General features: G+C 35.1%; 2 protein-coding genes across 4 annotated transcripts in view; one reads left to right on the top strand and one right to left on the bottom strand.

Annotated features, from left to right (window-relative positions):
* Positions 1-823: 823 nt before the first annotated feature.
* Positions 824-18,879, top strand: chpt1 (choline phosphotransferase 1). The gene is given in 8 exon segments (NM_212624.1): positions 824-1,217; positions 8,492-8,639; positions 9,504-9,645; positions 9,743-9,827; positions 10,850-10,981; positions 13,116-13,274; positions 13,385-13,510; positions 17,503-18,879. Coding segments are annotated over 8 exon segments (1,149 nt in total). The 5' UTR covers positions 824-977; the 3' UTR covers positions 17,620-18,879.
* Positions 18,880-20,778: 1,899 nt separating this feature from the next.
* gnptab (N-acetylglucosamine-1-phosphate transferase subunits alpha and beta) overlaps positions 20,779-26,672 on the bottom strand; it is a 33,478-nt gene continuing 27,584 nt past the window's right edge. For all 3 annotated transcript variants that reach the window (XM_087246692.1, XM_087246691.1, NM_001044768.3), the window contains exons 20-21: positions 23,954-24,044; positions 20,779-21,823 (exon numbers count right to left, since the gene is read on the bottom strand). In XM_087246692.1, coding sequence (XP_087102818.1) covers positions 21,752-21,823; positions 23,954-24,044 — 163 coding nt within the window. In that variant the 3' untranslated portion in view covers positions 20,779-21,751. The remainder of the gene's footprint in view (positions 21,824-23,953; positions 24,045-26,672) is intronic.

Raw genomic sequence — 26,672 nt, 5'->3', positions numbered from 1 at the left:
TGTATGTCAATATGCGTGCGTAATGTTGTTTCGGGTTATAAAGTTTATATTTTGTATGTTTAATATAATAATAATGGGAGGGGGGGTTGCTTTTAAAAATCGAATAATTTTTTTTTTAACTATTACAATTACCATATTTTATCCATAACCTACAGAAGAAACAAATATAGAGTTAATAATTAAATTAAAAAAACAGTATTTAAATAAAAAGCCATCTGCCTTTCAATTTTTGCGACCCCTCGGGTGATTACATTTTATTAAAGACACAGCATGTAAGTTTTTTTTGGCACCAGGTTCACCTTTCTGACAACTTCAAAAAAATGAATACAGGCCACAACTTAACATGGAGGATGATCTCCTAGTGGCAAAATAAAATGATGAATGGACTTGGGCCTATTGGTATGTGTGCGCCGTTGTGTGCAAGGTTTATATACTGTATTTATAACCACATCAGAGGATATTGGGGGTCGCGAGTCACTGAAACTGTTATTTTGGGGGTCGTGGGCTGAGTTTGGGAACCCCTGCACTAGAGTCTGGTTCAGAAATACTGTAGGCCAACTACAAATTGCTATAGTATTTTTATATAGTGTGTTTTGGGTATGTTTTCTTTACATGTAATATTTTTAAACTTTGAAATTAAGTTTTTTTATGAATAATATTAATATTTAATATAAATAAAAAGTTGTTTAGGTACAAAACTAAGTACTGTAAGCACCGACAGTAAACCGGCGCCCCTGGCGGTGAGACGCGCCACCGGAGCTGTTCAAATTTCCCGGCTCTGTCCTCTTCCGGACTGCTGTTTCCTGCTCCTCTCCGTTTATCTGCTTTCAACTATTAGGAACGGAGGAGACTGTCGTTTCCGCTCACCCAAAATGACTCTCCACACGTAAACGCCGCATTCTAATGCCTTCTTCTAAGTGGACACCAGGCTATTTGGACCAAAAGCGTGCACTAACCCTGCCAAAAGAGCGCTCATAATGCCCCAGTGCGAGTGTCCGGAGCCCCTGTCCGCTGTCCAGCTCAAGCGCCTGGAGGAGCACAAGTACAGCGCGGCCGGGCGATCTCTCTTCGAGCCGCCCTGTCAGATATACTGGAACTGGCTGGTCCAGCAGATTCCAACGTGGGTCGCGCCGAACACGCTGACCACCATCGGACTGGTTATTAACGTAATAACGACGGTCATTCTCGTGTATTACAGCCCCACGGCTACAGAGGAGGTGAGTTTCGGGCACAAGCAAAACTTTGAGTGACAGCGTGACGTGTTTCATTCTATTTAAATGCTCTGCCACGTCAGGGTTAAAAATAAACAATCACACTTCGGACAGCAACACTTTCGGTGATACTGACTGTAACGCATATTGTAAATATTTATCAGTTTATTGAGTAAATAATGCATTATGGAGGTGGTACACTGTCAGCAATACAGGTACAGAAGCTATCACGGTTGTGGTACCTGTTTAAAATGTTCTCTTTTGTACTCTATACGTTCACTTTAGGCACAAACGTGTGTAAAAAGATACAGTAACAGCTTTTGTACTTGTATTTCTGAATGTAGATATCTAGTGATAGTCTACCCAAACATGAAAATGAACTCATTTAATCTCTCTCAAGTACGTACAAAACCTTTATGAGTCTATTTTTACCCTGGACAAGATATTTTAAAGAATGTTGGGAGGAGGTAGCTATTGTCATCTATTGTAATGAAAGTCAATGGCTTCCAACATACTTCAAAAATGTATTTGTCTGCAATTAGTGGAAAATAGAATTATAAGACAAGTTAGAAATGAGTGTAAGCAGAGTAAGTGACAGCATGTTCATTTTTAGTTGAACTATCCCTTCAGGGCACTGTATACAAGCAGCTGCTTTATCAAATTTATTGACTGAATACACATCATGCAGATCACAAGGACTGCTTGTTATTTTAGCTGTTGAGCCTCTCTATCTGATTCCTGGGTGCACAGTGACCCCGTATCACTCTATGCATATGTGTGTGTGGACATACCCTGTGTCGTATTTCCAGAATCACAGACTATAGTCCACTGGCAAAGTCCAGATTGCTCTGTTTATTGCTGTGCAGTTGTGGAGATTGCTGCTGAATGCACAACTTTAACCCACCTGTTGCCAGGCTAGAACACAGATAAAGGGGGCTTAGAGCAAACTTTGACCCAGTGGCTAAAGGAATTGGTCAAGTCAGCCAAAGTAATAATAGCCTTATTAAAATATAATATAGTGAGAATATTTTAATGAGGCAGTATTGTGTTTCACATTCAATTAACATTAAACAAATAATACATTATGAAATTAAATATGAAATCTCACATACCTTAATTTAAGTTGAAACATTCTGTACATGCATTCTTATATTATACTTTATATTATATTACTAAAATCAACACTTTTCTCCATAAATGAATGCTTTCATTCAGCAAGAGTTTTAAATTGGTTATAGTAAAACATTCAGGTTAAAATATATATTAAAATGAGAACAAAAAATATATAAAATTGAATAAAACAAAGTATTATTTGATTATTATTATTTTTGAGCATCAAATTGTCATTATTAAAGGATTTCTGAGAAATTGTGTGACACTGAAAAGAAAGTGGTGAGAGTGCATCTTTGCTGGCACAGGTGTAAAATGCATTTTACAATATTTCCAAATAAAAGTTACTTTAAATTGTATCAGAGGTTCACAACATTACTATTTTTACCACATTAAATATTTTGAAAATTCTTACCGACCCCTAGCATTTAAATGTCACCAAACGTACAGGACCAAGGCCAAATTAGGACCTAAGAAGAGACGTATATAAATATTTCTCTGACTTATTCAAAATCAACACATTTGGGCCAACATTGAAAAACTAAAAAACACTTTTAGTGCGTTGTTACTAATAATTTAGTGTATGCTTTACAGTAAATGATCAGTAATGCAATCTATGCGATTATCAAGGCCAAAATAATGTACTATATATAGAAACATTAACAGCATAGTAAAAAGCAAGTCCAATGGATCTCTTTTTTTATTTGGCCAATGCATTGCATCACTGCATTAAAAAAAAAAAAAGGAACACTTAAAACCTTCAAAATGCATCAGTTTTTGACAATAGCTACAGCTACAGCCTCAGTGAAAAATAAATTCCTTCATTAAACAAGTATCTTTTACAGAATAAGGCAGAAATCATATTTTAATAGTAGCCTATTCTATACACTACTAAGGATGTCCCGATCAGGTTTTTTGTGCCCCAAAAACCTGAGTGAATCCAAGTCGAAATCATTTGATTTTGAGTATCTACCGATATCGAAACGCATTCAGATACTTCTATAATGCATAAAAAAGATCCAGGATGTTCCTTATTTTTTATTTAATTCACAATATTTTAACATTCAACAAGTCTGCACTTCTGAGGTAGCTTGAACAATCAAGTAATAAATAACATTAATTCTTCACTTTTGGACTTGAGTACACACACACACAAATATATATTATATATATATATATATATATATATATATATATATATATATATATATATATATATATATATATATATATATATATATATAAATACTTATCGAATTTAAAAACAAATAGCACCTGAATCAGTAGGTAATCACAAGTGTACATATCTCACAGTTGGCTATGGCAATGTTGTCGTCATCAACATTATAATACCTCCAGACCACAGAAATACTTGCGTTTTCTGCTATAAGCTGCTTCCATGTTCTACTTTGCCGATTCTGATGAAGTCTGAAACCGTTTGTTTGGATCTGGACACCCATACACACTACAGTGATTAGGGGATTGACATTACATAATAAATGTGCATTGCCTTATAAAACACCTAAAATGGCTTGAAGAACACAGATAATCACATTTTTGCAATCGTGAGCTGGATCTCTGGATTTCATGAATCAAAACATTTGTATGTACAGTCTGTGTTCGTGTTAGGGATTTCCTGGAAAGCTTTACGTTTTAGTTTATGAGTAAGATTTATTTTTAAATATCATGTTTGTCATTTTTATGTTGCAGCACCCCTTTTAGAATGAAAAATTTATTATGGTCGATACTAGGGCTAGTCGATATTTAGGGGAAAATAAACCACACACTGCCATAATTAGATATTCTCCTATTTATATCACAATATTTCACTAGAATAAATATAATAGCTCCATTTTGGAAAGAATTAATATTTTATATTGATTTGGATGACTTTTTAGAGGAGTGCATTTGCATAAAATATAAGAAAATACCGGCATAGTTAAATACAGTAGAGCAATGATACAAATGAAGGAGTGTAACAGTATTCAGGTTTCAGAATAAAATAATCAAATGTACAATAAAACTGTATAGTCTTCAATATATAAACAACCCAATATGATTAATCTTTGCTAAAGCCACAAATATAATAATTTCTTGTGCCCAAATATTTAAACTTGCTTAAAATGTTAAACAAAGACTCAAAAAAACACACACATGCACACACAATTGATAAACTTTCACTTTATTATGGTTAAAAATAAAACCAGTCCACAATTCTCACGTGATCTGAACTGGTCCTGATCAACTATAATCCTGACTCCACATTCTGCAATGTGAATATTGTGATTTCGGTGCTAAAACCATATACTGTGCAGCCCTAATCAATACCGAATACATCTCGATTGATACCCCTAATATACAGTATATTAAATATACTGTACATCATCAATCATGTAATGTCTCTGCATAGACCTGAAATCAGGTTCTGTCCTAAAAACAACCTGACAGATTTAGAAAACACACTCATAGTGACAGACTCAACAGCGAGAGTCATTTTAAACATTTAAGGCCTTCAAGAGTTGCGATAACACTCTCTCTCTCTCTCTCTCTCACACACACACACACACACACACACACACACACACACACACACACACACACACGCACGCACATGTACACATGGGATTTGTTCAGTTTTGTGAATGTGCAATGAAAGCAGATGGTCTGTAAGTAGTCTCTCACTCTCTGGGAAATCGACCCACTAGGCCACATGGACTTTTGCCCATATCAGACACAAACACACACAGTAAAGTTGTCCTTGATATGAAAGTTTCTCTTTTCATGAGGGTTTTGTCATGATTAAGAGCCATTATAAAGTGTTTCACAATGTCTTCATATAGTATTTTGCGTTCTTTATTATTGCATTTGTTTACCTACTATATTTCAGTTAATATACTATTATACCTAATATATTTCAGTTAATATAATCTTAAATTAAAAATCCGATTTTATTGTTTTAGAGTTATATAAATAATAAAATGAGAAACTAGGCTGAGAAACTGAGAGTTAAAGCCAAGGAGGCAACAATCTAGGCCAGACAGTTACGCCAGTCTTCTCTTAGGAATTGAGTCATTTTACATTTGTAGCTACAGTACATTCTCCTTTCCTTCTATATGATTTGATTATTCTCAATCGGCTTAGTTACCTTTGAATCTTTTGTATGACTGAAGATTACTTTTAAAACAGTCAAAATACTCTAGCAATCATAATGGTATCTATTAAAGCAAACAGCAGCTCTTTTGTGGCCATGTTTTTGAATCATGATTAAAAAACACAAGCTTCCTATATCTACAGTTTAAGTTAAAATTGATAATATTCTTTCCTGGCACAAGAAACTTGAAAACTTAAAGTAATAGTTCACCCAAAAATAAAACTTCTGTCACTGTTTACTCACTCTTTACTTGTTTCAAACTGCTATGACTTTTTTCCCCCTGTTGAACACAAAAGAAGATATTTTGAAGAAAGCTGGAAACCTGTAACTTAAATTTGCTACTATAGTTGCCCGTTTCCACTGAGTAGTACATTACGGTGTGGGTCAGTACACTTTTATGCCCGTTTCCACTGTCAAATACTAAAAAGCAAATCATAACATACCATTTTTTGTCACCCTTTCCAAAGGGTACGTAGCACAACAAAAAGGTACTAAAAGGCGGAGCCAGATGCGCAGCTGAACACTATTGGTTTACAGAGAAATGTCACTATGGCATGCACAAGCCAGGAGAATGAAACAAAGGAAGCGCCACTTTTAAATACACTGCTGAGGAATTAATCCGTAATAATATATACACATAAGCCATGGTCGCCCTAAGCTCAAACAAACCTTGACCTCGTTTTGATGAACAGCAGAAAGCCAAGAAGAAGAACAGTATCTGCCTTGTGTCCTGTTGTTGTTAACGAGGCCATGTAAAAGTGCGAGTGGTTGCGTGCGCTCTCTGCCAGTGTATATTTGAAATAACGAACTTGAGCTCATGATACATGGATGCGATTACTGAAGTACGGATTCTCACAGCGAGAGTGAAGTGCGGAAAAACAAAGGAGAAGCCTGAAAAAACAAAGGAGCAAATGATTCTTTCAGCAACCCAATACATAATCAAACTGCCATGTTCAATTATTATCATCGCCTTTTAGACTATTATGAACTCAGAATGACGGAATTACTTTTTAACAAGATGTTAACGTTACATGTGCTGGTGAAGAATAAAAATGAGAGGTATGTACTGACTGTATGTTTCGTATCATTTATGAAACCAAATAAGGTAGATTTATGTTTTGCGCATTTTTTAATTGTAATTGGTAACATTTCGCAGACGTCACAGTAGGCCATTTCGAATTGTTATTAATCTGCAGCTATAATCAAATTCTGTTCATAGAAAGGCTAGTAATTAACATTTACTTATACATAAGTTATGTATATAAGGCATTTCAGAATCAGAAAGACTTTTATTGCCAGGTATGTTCACACATACCAGCAATTTGTTTTCGTGACATAGCTTCAACAGTGCAATAGAATTACAGAGACAGGACAAAAAACAGATAAGTATATTTTAAAAATAGTAGTGAATGCAAATATACAAAATGAAAGCTGTATGTGCAGCTAGCTATATTATTATTTACAACGTTATATGTGCAGCTGTTATGTGCAAATTGGCATGTAAAGTGTGCTGTTAAATAAAGTGTATAAAGGTGTATAGCAAGTAGTTATGTTGGTTCTGCAATTATTATCATCAAGTGTTCATGGGATGGATTGCCTGAAGTAAGAAACTGTTTCGGTGTCAGGGTGTTCTGGTGCACAGTGCTCTGTAGCCTCACCCAGAAGTTTTAGTTCACGATGTGTACACTTTAAGCAAGTACTAATGTTACCCTTTATCAGTGGTGAAACAAGCCTGATAAAGAATAGCCGTACCCTACCGAACCGTACCGTATTGTACTGTACCACTCAGTGGACATGAGGCAAAGAAGTCAATGTTTACAGGTTTTTAGCTTCCTTAAAAATTTTTTTTTTTTTATGTTTAATTGAAGAAAAAACACTAGGGTTTGGAACCACTTAATGGGTGAGTAAAGTTTCATATTTTAGTGAATCATCCCTTTAAGTGGTGTCTCTGAAAATACGAATTGAACGATTCGTGATCTGGAAAAAATGCCTTTGTGTAGTCAAACAAGTAGAACTGGATCTTCATTATTGTTAGTAATTAAAGTAATTATCAGTTAAAAATTGGCATGATTGACTTTGTTAGGTGTGAAAAGTTCAACTGTCCAGGTTAATTCACAGACACAAAAAAGTAGTTTTGCTTAGCTGGAATGCCAGTTTGGCAGAAACCGATAATTCTTTATATGTCGAAGCCTATATATAGACCAAGAAATAAAATTATTGATATGTATTTTTCTGAGGTTGATTACATAACCAATGACTACCAATTATAACTTCTTGAAGTATTATTTTAAAAATGTTTTAAATATTCTAGATCTTAAATCCTCTTTTCCTCACCTCTCTCTTTCTCACACACAACCAAACTGCCATAATACAAACCTTAAAATGCACAAAAATACAGATCATGTGAGAAAATGTATTATATATCAGACACTTCATTTTCTTATTGGAGTGATACAGATAACATAAAAACACTTATCTGCCAATATTAATATGGCCACCAACATCTCATTACAATATTCTGTTTCAGACTGAAATTCATCACAATAATAAGTCAGTAGAAACATCTGGTTTATCTGCTTGTTAAGTGGTGACATGTTTGTGATGTATGTATACTGTTTCCGGGTCCAAGCCGCCATTCATTTGAGTGGAGAAATCATTCGTTCATAATCACTTTTTATTCCTATCACACATTAAAGTTAATTTTATATAAAATCATAGTGTACACAACAATCTCTGGGTTTGCTGCATAACAAATACCAAAAATGTAACAATTTATAAAAAATTAATCACTTTCTGGCCATCAGATATTAGGCATGGACATATATACTGCGATCGTGATTTTCGAAAGCATTAAATCGCTTTGTAAACGTTTATTATTACCATTTCATGAGTCTCCCCATTCAGTTGAATAGAGTGCTTGGACCCGGAGGCCGCTTCGCGTGACATCACACTTAACAACAAGAAGTTACACTTGATCAATGTCTGTGTACCAGTTTTCATTCAGATCTACCATTTTTAGGTTCCAGGTTGGGCTTTCTTTCTCAGCGCCTTAGGCCTCTTCATCTACCAATCACTGGATGCCATTGATGGAAAACAGGCCAGACGGACCAATAGCAGCTCAGCTCTAGGAGAGCTCTTTGACCATGGCTGTGATGCAGTTTCTACAGGTAAAAACTGCCAAATGGTCTTTCATTAATTAGATTTGGCACGTATTATTAAGTGTTTTTAATATTAACATCGGCATTACTATTGCTTATATTTAAGCCCAAAGTAGGAAGGTTTATCCTTGTCCAGTGTCTGCCGTTTTATTTCTGAATTTCCAATCATATTACATCTTTTAATATAGAATTGTGGGTATATTTCAATCACATGCACTTGTTGATGTTTGGTCTTCAGTAGTATTATAGTTCTTTTGCCACCTGTTTTATTTTCAGTACTGACACCTTGTGGACAAACGGAGTAGTTCAAAAACAATTGAAAGTGATTTTGGGAGTTAAACCACCAGGCATTTCACATAAATGTCAATTGTAAAACATAGACTACACTTAACTGATGCGTTTAACACACAAAAATTACACGGTGATACAAGGTGGGAAATATCAAGTCATCTAGCACAACAGCCCTACTGTATTTGAGACTGACAATAACTAAAAAAAAATACACTGTTTGGTGGACACACACACACTTACTGTTCACAATAATGTTTTTAAACACCAGATTTTGCAATTTATGAAAATGTAAAAAAAAAAAAAGAAAAGCTAAGCGATTGGCGTAAATCAGACATTTAGCGCCTCGCTATGCTGCGGGCGTTCTAAAAAGCATGGTGCTTCCATTAACAACAACTTACAAAAATACACTTGGCTCGGGGGGAAAACAAAGCAGTTTGGAGGACACGTCACGCAGCACACTTACTGTTCAATTTCACACTAATCTAACTCAATTTTAACTCAGATTAGCACCAGATTTTGCCATTCGTTTATTTACCTCTGCTAATGTGTATTTCCATCGCTCTAACTTGACTGCTCTTGTAGTATTTGTTGCAGTGGGAACGTGTATATGCTGTGGGATCGGCGCGTATCCTAACTGGATGTTTTTTTGTGGCTTTGTGGGCATGTTCATGTTCTTCTGCGCACACTGGCAGACATACGTGTCTGGAACGCTCCGCTTCGGACTGTGAGTGCATCTGTTGACAGTATATTTGACTTAATTTATTGAACTGTCTGTATGGGTTGTTTTTTAATGCTACTGTATTTTGTCACTGTTTCTGCAGGGTTGACGTGACAGAGGTCCAGATTGCTATTATAATCATGTATTTGTTGACAGCATTTACAGGAGTGAGCTTTTGGGAAATGAGGGTATGTTTTTTCAATACAGATTTGCTGCGCCTTATTCATAACGTTCATGACTTCATCCTCATTATAATCCCTGACTACACTGGAAGAGTCTACTGTGGCCAATCACAAAGTCCTTCACTTGAGCTGCAGTAGTTTTTTAAAATATGTTTAACTGAAACAACCCTGATTATAATAATAATAATAATAATATAGGTTAAACGTTTATTTTTACTCATTTTTATTCGCTTAACTTTTCTATTTTTTAATTATATTGTTATTTATTTTTTTACATGTTTATTCACAATACTAACAATAATAATACACTACAATATTTCTACATTTATATTAAGTTTATGTAAAATTGTATATGTTCATTTTTTCATTAACAGTTTTATTTACAGGTTTATTCAAAATATAATGATAATAAAAATAATAATTGTAGATTTCAGTTTGTGTCCATTTACATGTTTATTCAAAATACTAATAACAAAACTTTTAGGTAAAAAATTGATACATTATAATTTATCATAATTATTATTAATAATAAAATATTAAAACAATATAATATAAGACAATATAATATGATATAATATAATGTCAGTTATATAATATAATGTCATTTACGAACGGACATATAATCTGGCACTTCCAGTGTACACATGGTGTCAGGTAATTTATTTAAAAGGGTTTCGCAGACTGTAGTATAATTTATTTAGTAAAAGAAAATCTGTAAAAAGTCTGTGTTCTTTAAGCAGACCTTCTGTCTTTTACTCTCTGCCTCCTCTCTGAGGACAAACAGTCTAAGAACAGGTAAATATAGGTACAGTAAAAGCTGCAACCACGGCTATCAGTCTCCACCTACAGACATGATCTTGCAAAAAAAAAAAAAAAAAAAGAAAGCAGATGACATTTCTAACTTGCCCATTTTGTTTAGCATGCTCACAGCTTCAGCCCCGCTCCTTTCCCAGCATCCCATGCTCATGAGACACAAAATAACGGCTATTGTCAAATTAAGTGATTGCCATCCTCATTCTTTTTTTCAGGTGCCAGTTCTTGGTGTGAATTTGCAAACCTTTCCTATTCTTGGTATCATCGGCGGATTCCTCTATTCAACCTATAACTACTTCTTTGTTATTATGAACGGTGGCGTCGGCAAAAACGGCTCAACTGTTGCAGTAAGTCTATACTCTATAAAGCAGTTGCTTTTCTTCAGACAAGACACAGCAGAGGAATAGGGTTAAACAACTCAAAATGAAAAGTTCAGATGCAAAAAAAGCTCTAGGTGCCATATGAAATTTTCTTATAAAAAAAGCATTTTTCTCAGACACCGATGTCTTGATTCAGTAATTTCACTTTTATGATAAAGAGTAGGTTATTTTCATCAATTTTAACATGAAAGAACTGAACATAAGCATAAGAGGCAGAGAGAAATGCGCATTGTGGAAGAAAACTCTAGATAGCACTTGCATCTGAACTCTTCAAATATACAATTATGACCATACTGTATTTCCTCTGGTGATTGTTTGCTTTTGGAATCACTATCTCTTAGTAACTTAAAAAGTTGTCAAGTGTTTTAAGATAATGTTTAAACATGCACATGATGCATTCACTAAATATATGAGCAATTTTGCACACACACACTTGCACATGAAAACTGAATACATTAAACACAATGAAAGCATATTGGAAACATAAAGGAAAACATTGAATCACAACATGAAAGTCAAGTTCAAAATTGTAGTTAGTGACATATTATGGTTTTTATCATCTCTATCATTTGGAAAGTAAATATGTGTTAACAGCCATAAACAAAAACAAAAAAAATTGAAGAATAGAATTGTATATACAATTAGGCATATGGTATATGAACGTTCAGAATATAGATGAGAATAAAACATTTCCGCTGAAGAGAAGATTTATGCAGCAAAGTACAGTAACTTAGTACAGTAACCCACAACATACATGACTGGCAGGTGTAAAAAAAATCAAATATATCTCCTTAGTTTTAGTTTGTTTATTTATTTCAATATACCTTCGTAGTATATAGAGTGCAGGAGAATCTTATTTTTAGAAACTGCCTCTAAAATGTATTGCATGGAGGACCAGGAGTGCCAGTTAGAAATAAAACAAAGAATCAAAGGATCAATTGAATAATTGAAGCATAAAATTGTATAAAAATAAGCCACAATTTAAATGGACAAATAAATATGTTTATTTAAATTGTGTTTTCAAATATAATTTAATAAAGTAATAAAACAATGCTTGTAAATATAAATGTTTTAAAAGTATAAATACATTTTATTGTATAACTTCATTTACTGTATTTTATAATTGTTTATTGACAGTTTATAATGCTAATTAATCAAACAGTAAAAAAGTAATTGTTTTGTGCTCGTTTCATTTACAAGTGAGAGAGGGTTTAGCTCAACTTGAGGCTCCCATGTGTAGACTGTCCAATGGCATTTTTTAAAACTTTATCTTTATTTTCAACTTGACAAAAACATGTGGCAAAAGAAAAAGAAAATCAAGTGTAATGTAAATGTAATATAATGTATGTGGCCATACACACAAAGCGCTTCACAATCATGAGGGGGTCTCTCTACACCACCACCAGTGTGCAGCATCCACTTGGATAATGCCACAGGAAAACGGCACCAGTGCGCTCACTACACACCAGTTGTAGGTGGAGTGGCAAAAAGAAAGGGAAAAGCCTTTTCCAGGGGCCTTTTTAAAAAGCTTTTTAAAATGATTATACATTTTTACTGTTTGATTAATCTGTTTTAAAACATGAACTAAATAAAATTGTCTATGTATTCATATATTTGAAATAGATTTAAAAAACATTTATTAGGTGCTTTATTAGGTGACATTTAAAGCAATTTAATTAGACATTTAAATAAGTCTATTTATTTGTCCATTTCAATGTGATTTATTTACATACATTTTTATGCTTCAGTTATCAGATTGCTAATTTGATTCATCATTTTATTTCTAACCAGCACTTCTGGTCCTCCATTGGATTGTAATTGAATCTATAGGGACAAATTGATAATGCATGGCAAAAGAAACACTTGAGTATATTTTGGATGTTTTTTTCACATTAGACTGAAAAATAAAAAGCCTGAAGTGCTAAATTGATTGGAAAACAGCTTGTTTTTTAAGTTTACGCTTGTTAATGCCATAGCTTGCTTTGCAAGTTCTTCATACGACCAGTCCATTGCAAAAATGAATGTAATGCAATGCAAAAAAGAAAGTGGTCCATGTAGAATAACAGGTATACCTCTTCTTCTTCTTCTTCTTCTTCTTCAGGACACCAGTGTTTTGACTCCTGGTCTCCACATCGGACTCATTCTCACACTGGCTTTTATCATCTTTAAAAAGTCGTCCAGTCACCTTTTCGAGCACCATCCTTGCCTATATGTTCTCACGTTTGGCATGGTGATCGCCAAGATCTCAAATAAGCTAGTGGTGAGTGATGCTGAAGCCTAAAATCTAGTCAGACTCATCATTTGGCATTGGTAGATGTGAACCATCCACAGTGCGTCAGGGTGTATTTCAAGGTCCGTTTTGTTCTACAGGTGGCCCACATGACCAAGAGTGAGCTTCATCTTCAAGACACAGCTTTCATCGGTCCTGGACTGCTCTTCCTTAACCAGTATTTCAACAGCTACATTGATGAACATATCGTGCTTTGGATCGCTATGGTGAGTCATGACCGTTAATGACATTTTGATGTTTACTTTTTCTGTGATGTATGCTAGTTGTTGCTAGAAGAGATACAGCTGCGGCCAGTAGTTTACAAAAATTAAACCACAGTTACATTAGAGTTTGAGCATGTGAAATTCTGTCATATGGCGATGCAAAAAGAGGCAAGATTAAACAGGATGATTAGACATTAAAAAAGAGAGCGATTGCTCCATATTATACATACCTGTGCAGAGAGGTCATGTTGCATTCACATGCGTATGAATAAAAGCCTATAGACAAATTACCAACCAACTTCACACATGACACCAAATGGGTTACCGGTTGCAAAAAAAGACGGGTTGCAATAGCAAACATGTCATGTTGTGCGGTAGGATGCCAAATTCGAGTCCAAAAATAGAAAACGTAATTTTTACCGTACACCACACTGCTTTTAATGCCAACCGCAGACGTCTTTAGTTAAAAGGGACCTGAATTAAGAGACGACCTAATTAAAAACGCTGGACTCTGCAGTCCTCATTTTATATCAGGCAAGTTTACACTATGCTGAATCATACACATTACTTATTTTTGATTGCAGCAATGATTTCAGCAAAAACAGTTACATATGGTTAATTAAACTGCGGACACTGAATGCTTAGAATGAAACGTGAAAGTGTAAGATATTAAGGTAAACTTGGTTTTATATTCACACATTCATTCAGTGACAACTTGTGACACACTCCCTATATTGTTGACCATGGCACTTTGAATATTCGGTCTGAAATAACCTTCAAGTTTAACTTAAAAACAACACTAACACTGTTTATTTGACTGTGAAGAATGTTGTACTTTGATAGTCATTGACTGCTAATATGATTTCGCTATTTAGAGTTTGCAAATAATACTTTTTTGAAATTATAATATTAAGAAAAAAGTCTGAATGTGCGAATATAAAACCAACTTTACCTCTGTGTAAGTTCACATACCCTGCCGTACAGGTGCAATTCGCTGTCAGAATGCAGTCGTTTCGATTGTTGATGATTAATTACCCAGGTCTTGTATAGCTCGGTCTTTTTTCCTTGTCTTTGGCTAGGCAGAACGTCTAGGCAGAACCCTTTTTAGCACTATGAATATTTGAAGCTGGTAATCACGGAGCATTATTTCTTGCACATGACCACACAGAACAAAACTGTTGGCATTCAAAGACTTGTAGGCCTTTAACTTCTCTCTTGTAAAATCACTTGCAGCTTCAATGAGATAGTATGTTTGGGGCTGGATGCTTGGATATTTTGTCTTATCCAATATTCATTGAGAGGGTGCTACAGCAAATAGACCTGTCAGATGAACGCCGCTTACTTTAACGTTCATTTTGCCGAATTAATGTGCTTATTACTGGATGACAAGCTGTTATAATACGCTAAAAGCATTATGCAAATAATATATATATATATATATATATATATATATATATATATATATATATATATATATATATATATATATATATATATATATATATATAAATAATATGTAATCAATATAACTTATTTTTAAGACAACAACAAACTGCACCGCACTGGTTGTCATTCCCTTGCTGTAAATGCTAGCGCTCCCATTTTTTTTCTGCCACCTTTCTGCGCGTGCATCCTGAATGTTTACAAACATGGTAATTCATCTATAGGGTGAAAAGTGTAGGGTGACCGTAGCTTTAGTTGTATTAAATGACCTATTAATTGTATTTTATTACATGCACTCTAGCCCCAAACTAAACAGTAAACTAAAAACTGTAATTTTAACAAGACTTATTTGTAAAATTATATTTTATTAACGTCTATTCCTACCCCAGCCCTTACGGCAATTTTAAAATATATATTTAAAAAAAAAGAACTATATTGATGTGAGTATCTGTGGATGTATCCCATCTAGACTTGATCATATATGGTGAGCACTGCGGGGTAGTGACTGATCGTGTGTAATCTGGATTATGTATTTAGATTAAAAAACCCGATTACGTAAGCAATCCATAATGGCGTTGCATATAATTGGTATAATTCACCAATTATAATTTGCAATTTTAACTTTCGTAAACATTCTACCGTGTTGTTTAGTTTTGAAAATTTACAAAATAGGATGGGTGTTTGAATATTGTTTTAACTTTTTTTATTTTTGCCTGATAACCATTCTAATGTTTGCGGTTATTTTAAGATTTTAAGACAGCTAAAGTAGTTACAGGCATATCTTTACCGTATTACAGTTCCATTTCACTGCGCTAAATTATTTCAGTTATTTTATAACCTACAGTTGTCAAAAATATCATCAAAACAAAAAGAACGCTTTGGATGTGTAAGAAACTAATACTACACAAAGGAGCTGTTTGGAGGACAAAAACCTGACAAATCTTGAAAGTGTGGTAACTAGGGAAGTAACGATTTACCAATCTCACGATTCACGATATTAATCTCAGGATTTTTTAACAAAATTATTTGAAACAAATTTTTGTCTGGTGCACTTAGACTTTATCGTTGTCTTTTAACTCTGCTCCCCCACCTCTTTCTAACCACTGATGTGCAGGTAGCACCTGTTGCACCTCTGTTCAAAAATATATCACGATTCATTCAACATTTGCATCGATTTGAATTGTCACATATTTGAATCGATTTTCAACCGACTCACAGTGAACCGTTACATCCCTAGTAGTAACTACCAAAAGCTAAATAATTCATTCTCGTCTGTTGAATTAATACAAAATAATGCACATCTGAGGTATATTTATTCCTGTCGACAAGTTATTCCTGACAAAATCTTTTGCAATCCATTGTTTTGTCTCAATTCGCCTGCTTATACTATGTCCTAAAAGTATGCACTTTTCTTTTTTTGTAAAAAAAAGTCTGTACTTTAGAGTGCGTAACAGAAGAGTTTGCAAGCATTGGCACATACCTCATTAATGGACAGTTATGTTGCTTAGTTATGTGCTCTGTCAATTAGCTTACAACATTATCCACATTTATTTCATATTTAATTTACTACTATACTGAAACAGTTGCAGTAGCAGGTTAATTTGCCATTTACAGGTCTTTAATGCAAGGAAACCACATCAGGTGATTGTAGAATTATATATTCAGAAGTTATTGACCAAACATGACTTCACATAGTAGTTGTTGCAGGTGAAATACAAGGTGAAATAAATGTATTCCAGAAAGCTAGATAATAATTAAGAATCTCTGAAACATCTTTTCCAAAGCCTCTCCACTTACAATGCATCGTGTTGAAACTAAATAGGGTCACTCATATTTCAGTAAATAAATAAACATTTACACAAAATGTATAGAAATGTGGCGACACACAGATGAAGAGCTGCTAGAGATGTAATAAGGTTACGGGTGTATGTTTTTAGAGCAATTTATAATCACTTGGAACAAGGGTCAACCAATAAAAATAAAAGACCAGAACTATGCGTTTTATAAATGTAATTGACATTATGTTATTGAATACGTTATGTTTTAGTGTTGGTAACCTGCTACAACAAGCTCTGAGTGAGTAGGGTAATATCATTATCTCCCTTACGGTCTTGGAAAACAAACTTTAATTCATTTAAGTATCTTTTCCCAAAAAATTGTCCTTACAATAAAATAGTTTTTATATTATTACTACTTTATGTATTATTATTTTATTTTTATTTATTGTATTTTCATGTTATTATTATTATTAATGGATTAATAATATTAATAACATTATTATCAAAGGCTGAAATTGGGATGTAAAATGTTTGCTTTGCTTACATGATTGTAATATACTGTGTAACCTGTAATAATATGCAAACTTTATAAATATATTGTTAAAAAAATTATAATAAAGAAATCAATAAATTGACATTACACCAAGTCATATCACCGTATCATCAATATTGTGCAGCTCTAAAAGTATTTTTGACTATTGCATTTTTTTTAAGCAAATAGCATCTGTGTGAAACTAAATGAATCCGTCTCTCCTTAAATGATATAATGTTTAGGTGCTGTCGCTGGTGGATCTGGTGCGTTACTGCACAGCCGTATGTCTGCAAATCGCCTCTCATCTACGGATCCGGGTTTTCAGCATCTCCCCACAGGGTCATGCGCACAAAGACTGACAATTTGCCCGGCGGGAGGAGGAAGCGGGATCTAAGGATGAAGACATCATCCCGCTTCTCAAACTAGAGCAGGAGAGTTCCAACAACCAAAACCAAGACTGCCTTGACAGCGTCACCACAAAGACCAACTAACACAACTGAACATTTAATCAGGTTTGACCAGACCATCTCTAGAAAAACCAGCTCCACACTGTTGTACACACTAGAACATCTCACTGGATGAAAAGGAAGAGTTTAGACCCGATCAAATGTACGAAATGTGGCCAGAAGGCAGCTTTTGTCTAGCCTTGAAAGGGTTTATTCTGTGCAGGAACGCACTATAGATTTATTATATTTCAAAGGATACAGAGGGAATTTGGTTAATAAATCAATTTGAAATTGAATTGGTTAAAGTTCGCATTAAATCACTTCTTAAGTATTTCTCATCCAAACAAATTGGTCAAAGACAAAGATGCTAACAAATAACCAAAAATAGAGTGAATAAAAATTATGCAGGAAATAATTTGGTTTCACAGAAGTGAATATAAATAGAATGTGTTTATCATTTTTGATAATGTCAATTTTTCACAAAAAAAGGGAAGCTACGACAGCAGTTTGGGCATCAACTGATGGAAATCTGAACCTAGTCCATATTCTACATCATATAATATCCATCATTTTACTTAAGCCCATGTTTTTAAACATCTGATCTTCTGAAAGTACTAAAGAGAGAAGTATTGCTAATGTAATTAGCATTTAAGACCTACATACATAGTCACCAAACTGCCTATGGTTTACATCCCAGAAGTCTTTTGTACCGTTTTTACTGTTAAAAAAGCAGCTATTTGTAGATCTTGTGACACTTTATATGAAAACTAATATCCAGAAGGAAAAAAACATTGCCCAAACAGTCATTGTAGCTTAAAGGAGTAAAAGGAAACTTTTAGTGATTGTCCAGTGATTACAGTGTATGTGTTTATTTAAATAATCTGACTGAATTTAGTGTGAAATTAAGTCAAGCCGGTTTAAAACAAACATACTAATTGAAGTTAATTGTCAAGGATTGTGGTTGTGTGTTGAAAACAGAGACTACTCTTCACACCATCCCCATTTTCCGATGAACGGAGCACAAACTGTTGCCTTTCGCTCTGTTTTGAGGGATTTTTGGGGTGAGGCTGTTGATCTTGTGTGCCTGTTTTATGATGCACTAACTCTGAATGCTTAGAATCATCTCCTCCCAAAGGGCTAATTAAAAACAATAAATTTTGTGTGATTTGAATAGAGCACTGTCTACAGTCCAGTTTCTTTGTGTTTTGGGGTACATTCAGGTATATTCCTCCTCTTGGAAACAAGCATCTAAAACTACAACATTAAGCTGGTGAATTGCAAACATATCCATGTCACAATGGTCATATCAATAGGCTCAGTGGAAATACATGCTACCATTTTCTTTAATCTAGATATTTGATAAAATAGCTTTTAACATATTTTTAACTTGAAATGTGTGCATAGATTTAGGTTTAGCGTCTTGGACATAACATGTGCATGAGTTTCAACCAAGTGGCAACCTCCCGCTCTACCTTGGAAAGCCAATACGGAAGTAACTAAAACTGCTAATCATCGAAATTCCACTAGTCCTGGCTCCATATGGAGCAAATTCCAATTGAGCCGACTGTCAGAATGACCAACTTTACATCAGGAAAAAGGGTGTTTACAGCCTGTTACAAAGAACAATTTTGGTTAATACAGTTAATATTACCCTTCCTGACAACTGTGAGAGGAGTGAATTTTTTTTATACCTCCTCCGTTTCCTTTATATTAGGTTAAGTCTGCATAATTAAGGGCGTGGCCACTTGAGTGACAGCTAGGTCCCGATGGTCGCCGTCACTTTACCTCAGCTGATTCCGGCAGATTAGCTGCTGAACTCGGCATGTACATCGTATTTTTGTGTTGTTTCAAGTGGCTTTACACAGTCAGTTGCTTTTTGGAATTATTTCCTACAATAATCAGATGATTTAGCATGCTGTGTGCACTTCATTGTGCTCACAAACCATTCACGTGGCCTCCATTTCCAAGGTAAGTGAAATTACCATCTCTATAAATGCATTGGTCTTATTTAAGATTATTTATAATTTATTTATTCTTTAGACCTGTAAAGCACTCTTGTTCTTGTAGAAAAACATCATCATGAACAATGTTTAATGGCTCAATGTATTTTGGTAGTGTTTTTAATAGTCTAAACACTTTATTGATATAGCGTACAGCCTAGCACATGTGGTCAGAACACAAAAGAGTCGCAGGTAATAAAGTATTAAAGTGTTTTCCCAAAGTAAAGTCTGTCTAAGTCAGGTCCAAGCAAAATGCCAGCAAGTGTCTGTAGCTCCAATCACTCCCTACCTCTTTGACCTTGTTTGGTATCCCGCCGTGGGTGCGATGACACGCGAACAAAATGGCAACGGTTAGCCGTGCCTACTTGTAGCTTTTTTTGCAGCGTTTAGAAACCTATGGGTGACGTCACAGATACTATGTCCTTATATTTTAGTCTATGGTTTGAACACCAGCAATAAATTGCTGGCTGTAGTTCACTTAATGGCCACCGGTGTCGCCAACAGCAATTGGATTCACTCTACTTCACTCAGGTTTAAGTCTAGTGAAGCTAAATCAAAATTAAGGTGAAACTACATGGTTGAAGTACTTAAAATCATGATACTAATTTTAAGAATATTGACCAGCCACTGTTGTCGTCAATAACAAACACTATAAAGGCCAAGTTTTTAACATAACTTTTTGTGTTGTTCTTTTTGACTGTCGATGTTCGAAAAAACAATTTACAACATATTTTAACTTGAGCATAGATTTAGGTTTTCTTCGCGTGTGCATGACTTCAAACACCTGCAATAGATTGCTGGCTGTAGTTCACTTAATGGCCACCGGTGTCGCAAATTACAAATGCTTCTAAAGGTTAAAGATTTTCTACATACAGCTGCTTTAAGTTTTCGAACACACTGCAAAGGTCATGACATAGCAAGCCGACAATCAAAAGCTGAGCCATCGTTGAGCATCTGTCACGTCAGTTTAAGAGATATACATTGCATTCCTGTAACTGGCACTCAAATGACATCCAAAAAAAGGACTCAATTTAAATCCAGTCGAGGAGATTTCAAAACACCAAAGCAGTCATGATTTTGAAAGACTTTTAATTAATAAACAGATTTGGCTGTTTCATTATGCTACGGCATTCAGATTACGTAACGTTCATTATCAAACTTTGCTCGAACAATTAAAAAAAAAAAAATCAGAGGCACCGTTTTCTGCTTACATTTTCAGATTGACACAAAAGGTGGTAAATCGTCAGAGTAAATTTAAGACCTAATAGAGATTTTTTTTAAACAATTTGACCATCAAAATAACACAAAGATATGCTTCTATATTACGACAATGCCTTTTATAACCCAATAAATAAAAGTAAACAGGGAAATTGATCCCAGAACAACATAATCATGTATATTGTTTTGTCACACCTGAAGTTTTGGGGTTAGTAGTCGCAACTTGTTTATCCAAAAAAACAAAACAATCCCTTTAAAAGACACCTGAAGGTGAACAGTTGATCAATAAACACGAGGGCCACACACATGGTGGCATCTGAATTTCAGACAAAGTCAGTATTTAATGTCCCGCTAAGAGACAATTACGTGAAGGACTTCAAGCAAAAGAAAAATGGCATGCTTTTAAAAAGAGAAGGAAATACCTCCTTTTTTGATAGATATCAGGCTTGCTGTTCAGTTTTTAAAGAATTTAGAGAGCCCGACAGATGAAGAAGACAGAAAGAAAGAACCAGTTTCATTCATGTGTTAAAGAAAGGCACTGTAAGAATGAGAAAGGAAGGACCGGACAATGAGACTGCTGGGTAATACCTTTACCCTTAACTCTCCCATATAAATTAGAAGTCCTAAGTCAGGTTTTATGGCAACTCGCACTCAATATGGGCCATTGAGTTGAGTTCACATTCAATACGCCACGTGGAGTGTCTGTGTGTCCCACTAATGTCCCTTTGTGGAGGAGGCCTGTACCTTTAAGCTTCATCCCAACATCTCCATTTGGGGCTAGTCTGACTGAAGTACGGCTCCGGTACTTCATGCTTTCTGGAAAAAGCTCATACCCGCTCAGGGTTTGCATCTTTGCTGACTCTGCGTCTTGGGAAGAGCCATCGCTTCAGCATGACCAGCTGAGGGTAGAAAGAAGAGGAAGAGAGTTACACAAACTGGTTTTGAATGTTGCAGGTCAGCTTGTGACTGACACATGATAGTATGAAAACAAGATCGACACATGACCAGAACAGGAAAGGGTAATGCTAGACTAAAACAACCGGTTTCACTTTAGCTTCAAAGAGTCGTGAAGTGATGCATATGGGTAATGATGTCGTCAAATACTGCATGTATTAATTAATAAATGATTTTATTTCATGAAAACTACATTTCATTAAAAAATTACTTCTCTTTTATGTATACTTGTTTTTTTTTTATAAAAAAGAGGAAAATAAAGAAAATATAAGAAAATTAAGATAATTTTTATTATCTACCACTGGAAATCAAAGACGTGTGTTAAAGAATTTAGATGTCAGCTGCAGATGTGAATGAATAGCAGAAGAAAGGGTTTTTAGACTCGTGTTTGATTTTCTTTTTTATATACATGATTTTGCCCTCAAACTGTTGTATAAGCACAATATCACACTCTTAGCAGTGCGACATGGCTGTATATCATCACTGGTGGGACAATAAAGCACTCAGCCAGAGGCCTTGTGGCAACACACGCCTTTCAACTGTGCCGATATACAGCCATATCACACCGCTACTAGTGTGAAATTGCTTGTATATCATTTGATATCTATATCTACACACACACATAAGAGTTTTCAGATTCTTGAATCTGATTGGCTGAAAGCCATGCAATATTCTAATAGACTGACAAATACTGTTGCTGTTGGACCAAATAATGTATTTTTAAGGTGAGAATGTACTTGTTTAGATTTCAAATAAGCAGTTTATTTACAATACAGTTCTCTACATGATGCAAATAAATAATTCATATATTAGCGATAAAGTGACATTAGATGTGAATCTAAAGCAAGTAGTTCCTCAACTTCCTCACACAAAAGGGCTTTGAGACAGTTTTTTCATTTTTTATTTCCACATTTATATCATCTAACTGCTGTATAAATGCAATATCCCAATGGTAGCTGTGTGATGTAGCTGTATATCAACACTGCTGTTATAACAACACTGTGTACCAATCATAGTGCCAACATAGTAATATAGCACTGCTACGAGTTTAATATTGCTTACATAAACTGCAGATTTGATGATCAGGATGTTAGTTTTGTCACAGTTGTAACCCCCTGGTAGCACACATACATCTCAGAGATGTCTATTTGACATGTTTATTTACATTTACATGGAATTTACATAACCCTGTTCTTGGAGATCTACCTTCCTGCAGATTTTAGCTCCAACCCTGATCAAACACAATTGAGCGGCACTTGATAAATACAGGCAGGTGTATTTAATATGAGAAGCAACTGAAATCTGCAGGAGGGTAGATCTTCAGGAACAGGGTTGAGCACCCCTGCATTAAAGTGTTTGCTCGTCTGCGAAACGTCAGTTATCCGTCTATTTTCAGACATTAAATAAATGTCCTTAAGGTGTTTAATATTACGATGTCTATACAGCAGAGCTTCTATCAGAACTTTGAACACGCAGATGTTTTACAGACCATACAATTTTTCAAACAGATCCTGCATGTAAATGTGCTATCTACTATGTATTTTTAATTGTCACATTAATGAGTCCCACATTTAAGCAGCAAACAAGAAGTTCCCAATCACGTTAACACTGCGGGCTGTAAATCTGTTTTGAAGGTTGTAATTAAGCCTGTTAATGCTCTTGTCTGTCAGAGATGATGATGCAGCTCAACATGACATGCCTCAGCACGAATGTACAGAAGCATCCGCTGGTAATGTCTCATCTTCATATCAGACCTTCTGGTGAGTGTTCACATTACTGTTCTGTCAGTAATGTGGGATGAAGACATACTGCTCTTCTTAAAGGTCGCCATGCCCATTAACCTCTCCAAAACACAGAAACCTGACCCTGCATCTAATAGTGTGAGTATTTGCTGCGAGATGCTCACTTGATCAGTCATCAAGGGCGGTATTTTTGTCTTTACCATTTCCTTAAAAGTGCACTAGAGGGTTGCTGGGTAAAATGTGATATATTAGTTGTTAATGCTATAGAGGCTACTGGTCTTGCTGGGATGTGAGTGTGTAAGAGAGTAGACATGTAAACTGAAGGAGACTGACCTGCTCAGCAAAGAAAGACATGACAGTGAAGACGACTAATGTCACCAGCACACAGTGGGTCCAGAACTTCAGCTTGTCTCTGTATATTCGCCTGTAAAACAAAGGTTAATGACTTGTTATCATGGCTCATTTAAATGAATAATTCACTCAAAATGGATAGTTCTTGTCCTTAAAAGGCACGGTATGTAATGTTTGCACATATTGACTTTATTCTTCAATGCGGAAGTGCACTCGTTTTTGCGATTGTTTTAGAACTTTAGATTGAGTTTCCTATGGGGGAAATGACTAGGAATAATAAACGGCGGAAACTACTTGCTCTACAATCAAGTGTTTGCATGACAATACAGACAAAGTAGAAAAATATAATAAGAAAATATCAGTTTGCAGCATCAAGCAGCAAAACGAGCTGTTTTTAACATCTAAAAATGATTGGAGGTAAATGAGACCAGAAGTCTCAAGCCAAAATAATTCAAATAGCTGTGCCCACTTATATGCGGCGAATAAGGTGTATAGGGCACAAACTTGCAACAAAGGCAAAGTTTGAAGATGCTGTGACTGAGTTTGCTTGCTCCAGATTGGCCTACAGTGTTTTAAAAGCCATGACACAACTTCCTTGGTGGCCACTTGCTTTGTGTTTGTTGAAATGTTTGTATGTTGTATAGTGCAGAGTTATTGAATGTGTAAAAGTTGTGACCACTGAGGTTTGTGAGTACTGTTTGATTTGTGTTTGATTTGTTTATGGTAATTTGTTCCACTGGCTTGATTGAAATTTTTTTGCCGGCTGACATTGATTTTTGGGAAGTCCCTCAAATATGGTTCCCTGTTTTGTAAATAGTTTTTAAATAGTGTATATTATATTGGGATAGTAAAGCCTGTTTATACTCGACGCATCCACTAGTTCGTTTGACTGCGCACCGCAAATGTGACGTCATAGCGGAGTTTGCGGAGGTTTGATTTTGGGTGCGTGCAACATGATTTCAGCTGGCGGACCGCATGATTTTTTTTTGAGACCTGTGCGAACAGTGCGCGTTGCGCCGCAACTGATTTGAGTGGAATATGAAACACAAAGAGATTTTGTCTGAAACAGTTTGCCTGTACAGGCATCTTTATGATCCGTGATCATAGAGATAATCAGATCAACAATAGTTCTTGGCTAGAAATTGCAACAGCAGTGGGAAAGGAGGAAAGTTTTTGTTAAAAGGTTTGAAAAACCTGAGTGATGAGATTGTTAAAGCCAAAAGAGGCCATGGCAAAAGTGGAGACCCCAGTACACAATTACAGAATATGTTTTTCCACTATTCATAGGTTTTACACTGATGTATATATTACAATTTTGAATTTAAAAATGATTTAATAGTTACAAAACTATAATTAAGGAACAGATTATTTCTTTGATAACTGGAAAATAATATTTGAATCGTATATTTACAATATATGGATGCCTGTTTTTTTATTTCCTATTTAGCATAAGTATAGGACAGAAACTAGTCAGACTAGTCAGTATTGTCTGAATTGTGGAGCGGGCTAAATAAATGAAAAGATCTGTATTTTTTAGCAAGTGTACTTTTTTTTGCTTTTATTCTTGCCATATAAAAATATATATTTGTACAGCAACTCGTGTTCTCTTCTCATTAATTTGAATCATTTAATCATTTTAATAAACTTTAATAGGTATACACGAAGAGAGGGTGGGACACAGTGTAGCTCCTCCCGATTTTTAAAACAGCCAATAGTGTTTTGTTTCATCAGTGAGAGTGGTTGAGATAAAGTAAAAAGGAAATGAGAAGTGGCTTGAAGGGGTCAGGGCATATCAGATACTAGAGTAGAGAGCATTCGATTAGCTATGATGTGATGGAGCTGTAGTGTGAGGTGACGTGAATAAAAGAATTGATCCATTTAGGCAGAAGTGACAAGCTACAAGCTTTACATGTTTATATCGGTTTCATCTTCTAAACGCGAATTTGTCACTGTTTTGGAGCACACTAGCTTATCGATATCCTAAAAAATAACAATACTGATACTAAAATCTGAAAAACCTTATTTAAATGTCATTGGACTTTTTTGTTGTTTGTTGTTGCCTGCATGCTTTATTTTGACTCTCAAAGTGTCGTTTCTGTTAAAAATCTTCTTTAATCCTCTACTAAAGAAAACCTTAAGATAACCCAAAGCTGTCTAAGGCCCTGTCTACACTAATAAGTTTTAAAACGTATACGTTTTGCTATAGTTACGCCCTCTGCCCACACTACCCCAGATCTGCTTGGGGCTTTTTCTCAAGATTAGGTGCACAAAGTTCAGTCTTGCATCTTTCCTTATAAGTTCAGACTTCGCAAGTTTGATATGGAAAACATACCCTGACTCTTTTGCTGAATATCAGTTTAATAATCAATAATGGCCATTATAAAAGTATAACATACAATAAGTTTATACAACACAGGAAATAAAGGCCAAGCAATTAGTCGAAAGTGCAGAATCAGTGTACATGGTTACATTAATTATTATATCAACTTATCTTTGTGCTCAGCCAAAACACATTACCTGAGAACAAGTAATAGATTCAAAAGACTAAAGAGTCGTTAGATAAGGACAAGATGAATTAAATATTATGTTTAACAATTATAGTGAGATGAAATCCAGCAGTAGATCCTTGATGACCTGTCTAAGGTGTGCTGTGCTCAAAGCACCCGCTGACTGCCTGAAGCTCAGACGTCTGCATATGCTG

This window comes from Danio rerio, chromosome 4 (genome assembly GCF_052040795.2).
Source record: "Danio rerio strain M-AB ecotype USA chromosome 4, GRCz13ab, whole genome shotgun sequence".
Classification (NCBI taxonomy): domain Eukaryota; kingdom Metazoa; phylum Chordata; class Actinopteri; order Cypriniformes; family Danionidae; genus Danio; species Danio rerio.
The sequence above is the reverse complement of the archived record's forward strand: the minus strand, read 5'-3'. Positions and strand labels throughout refer to the sequence as shown.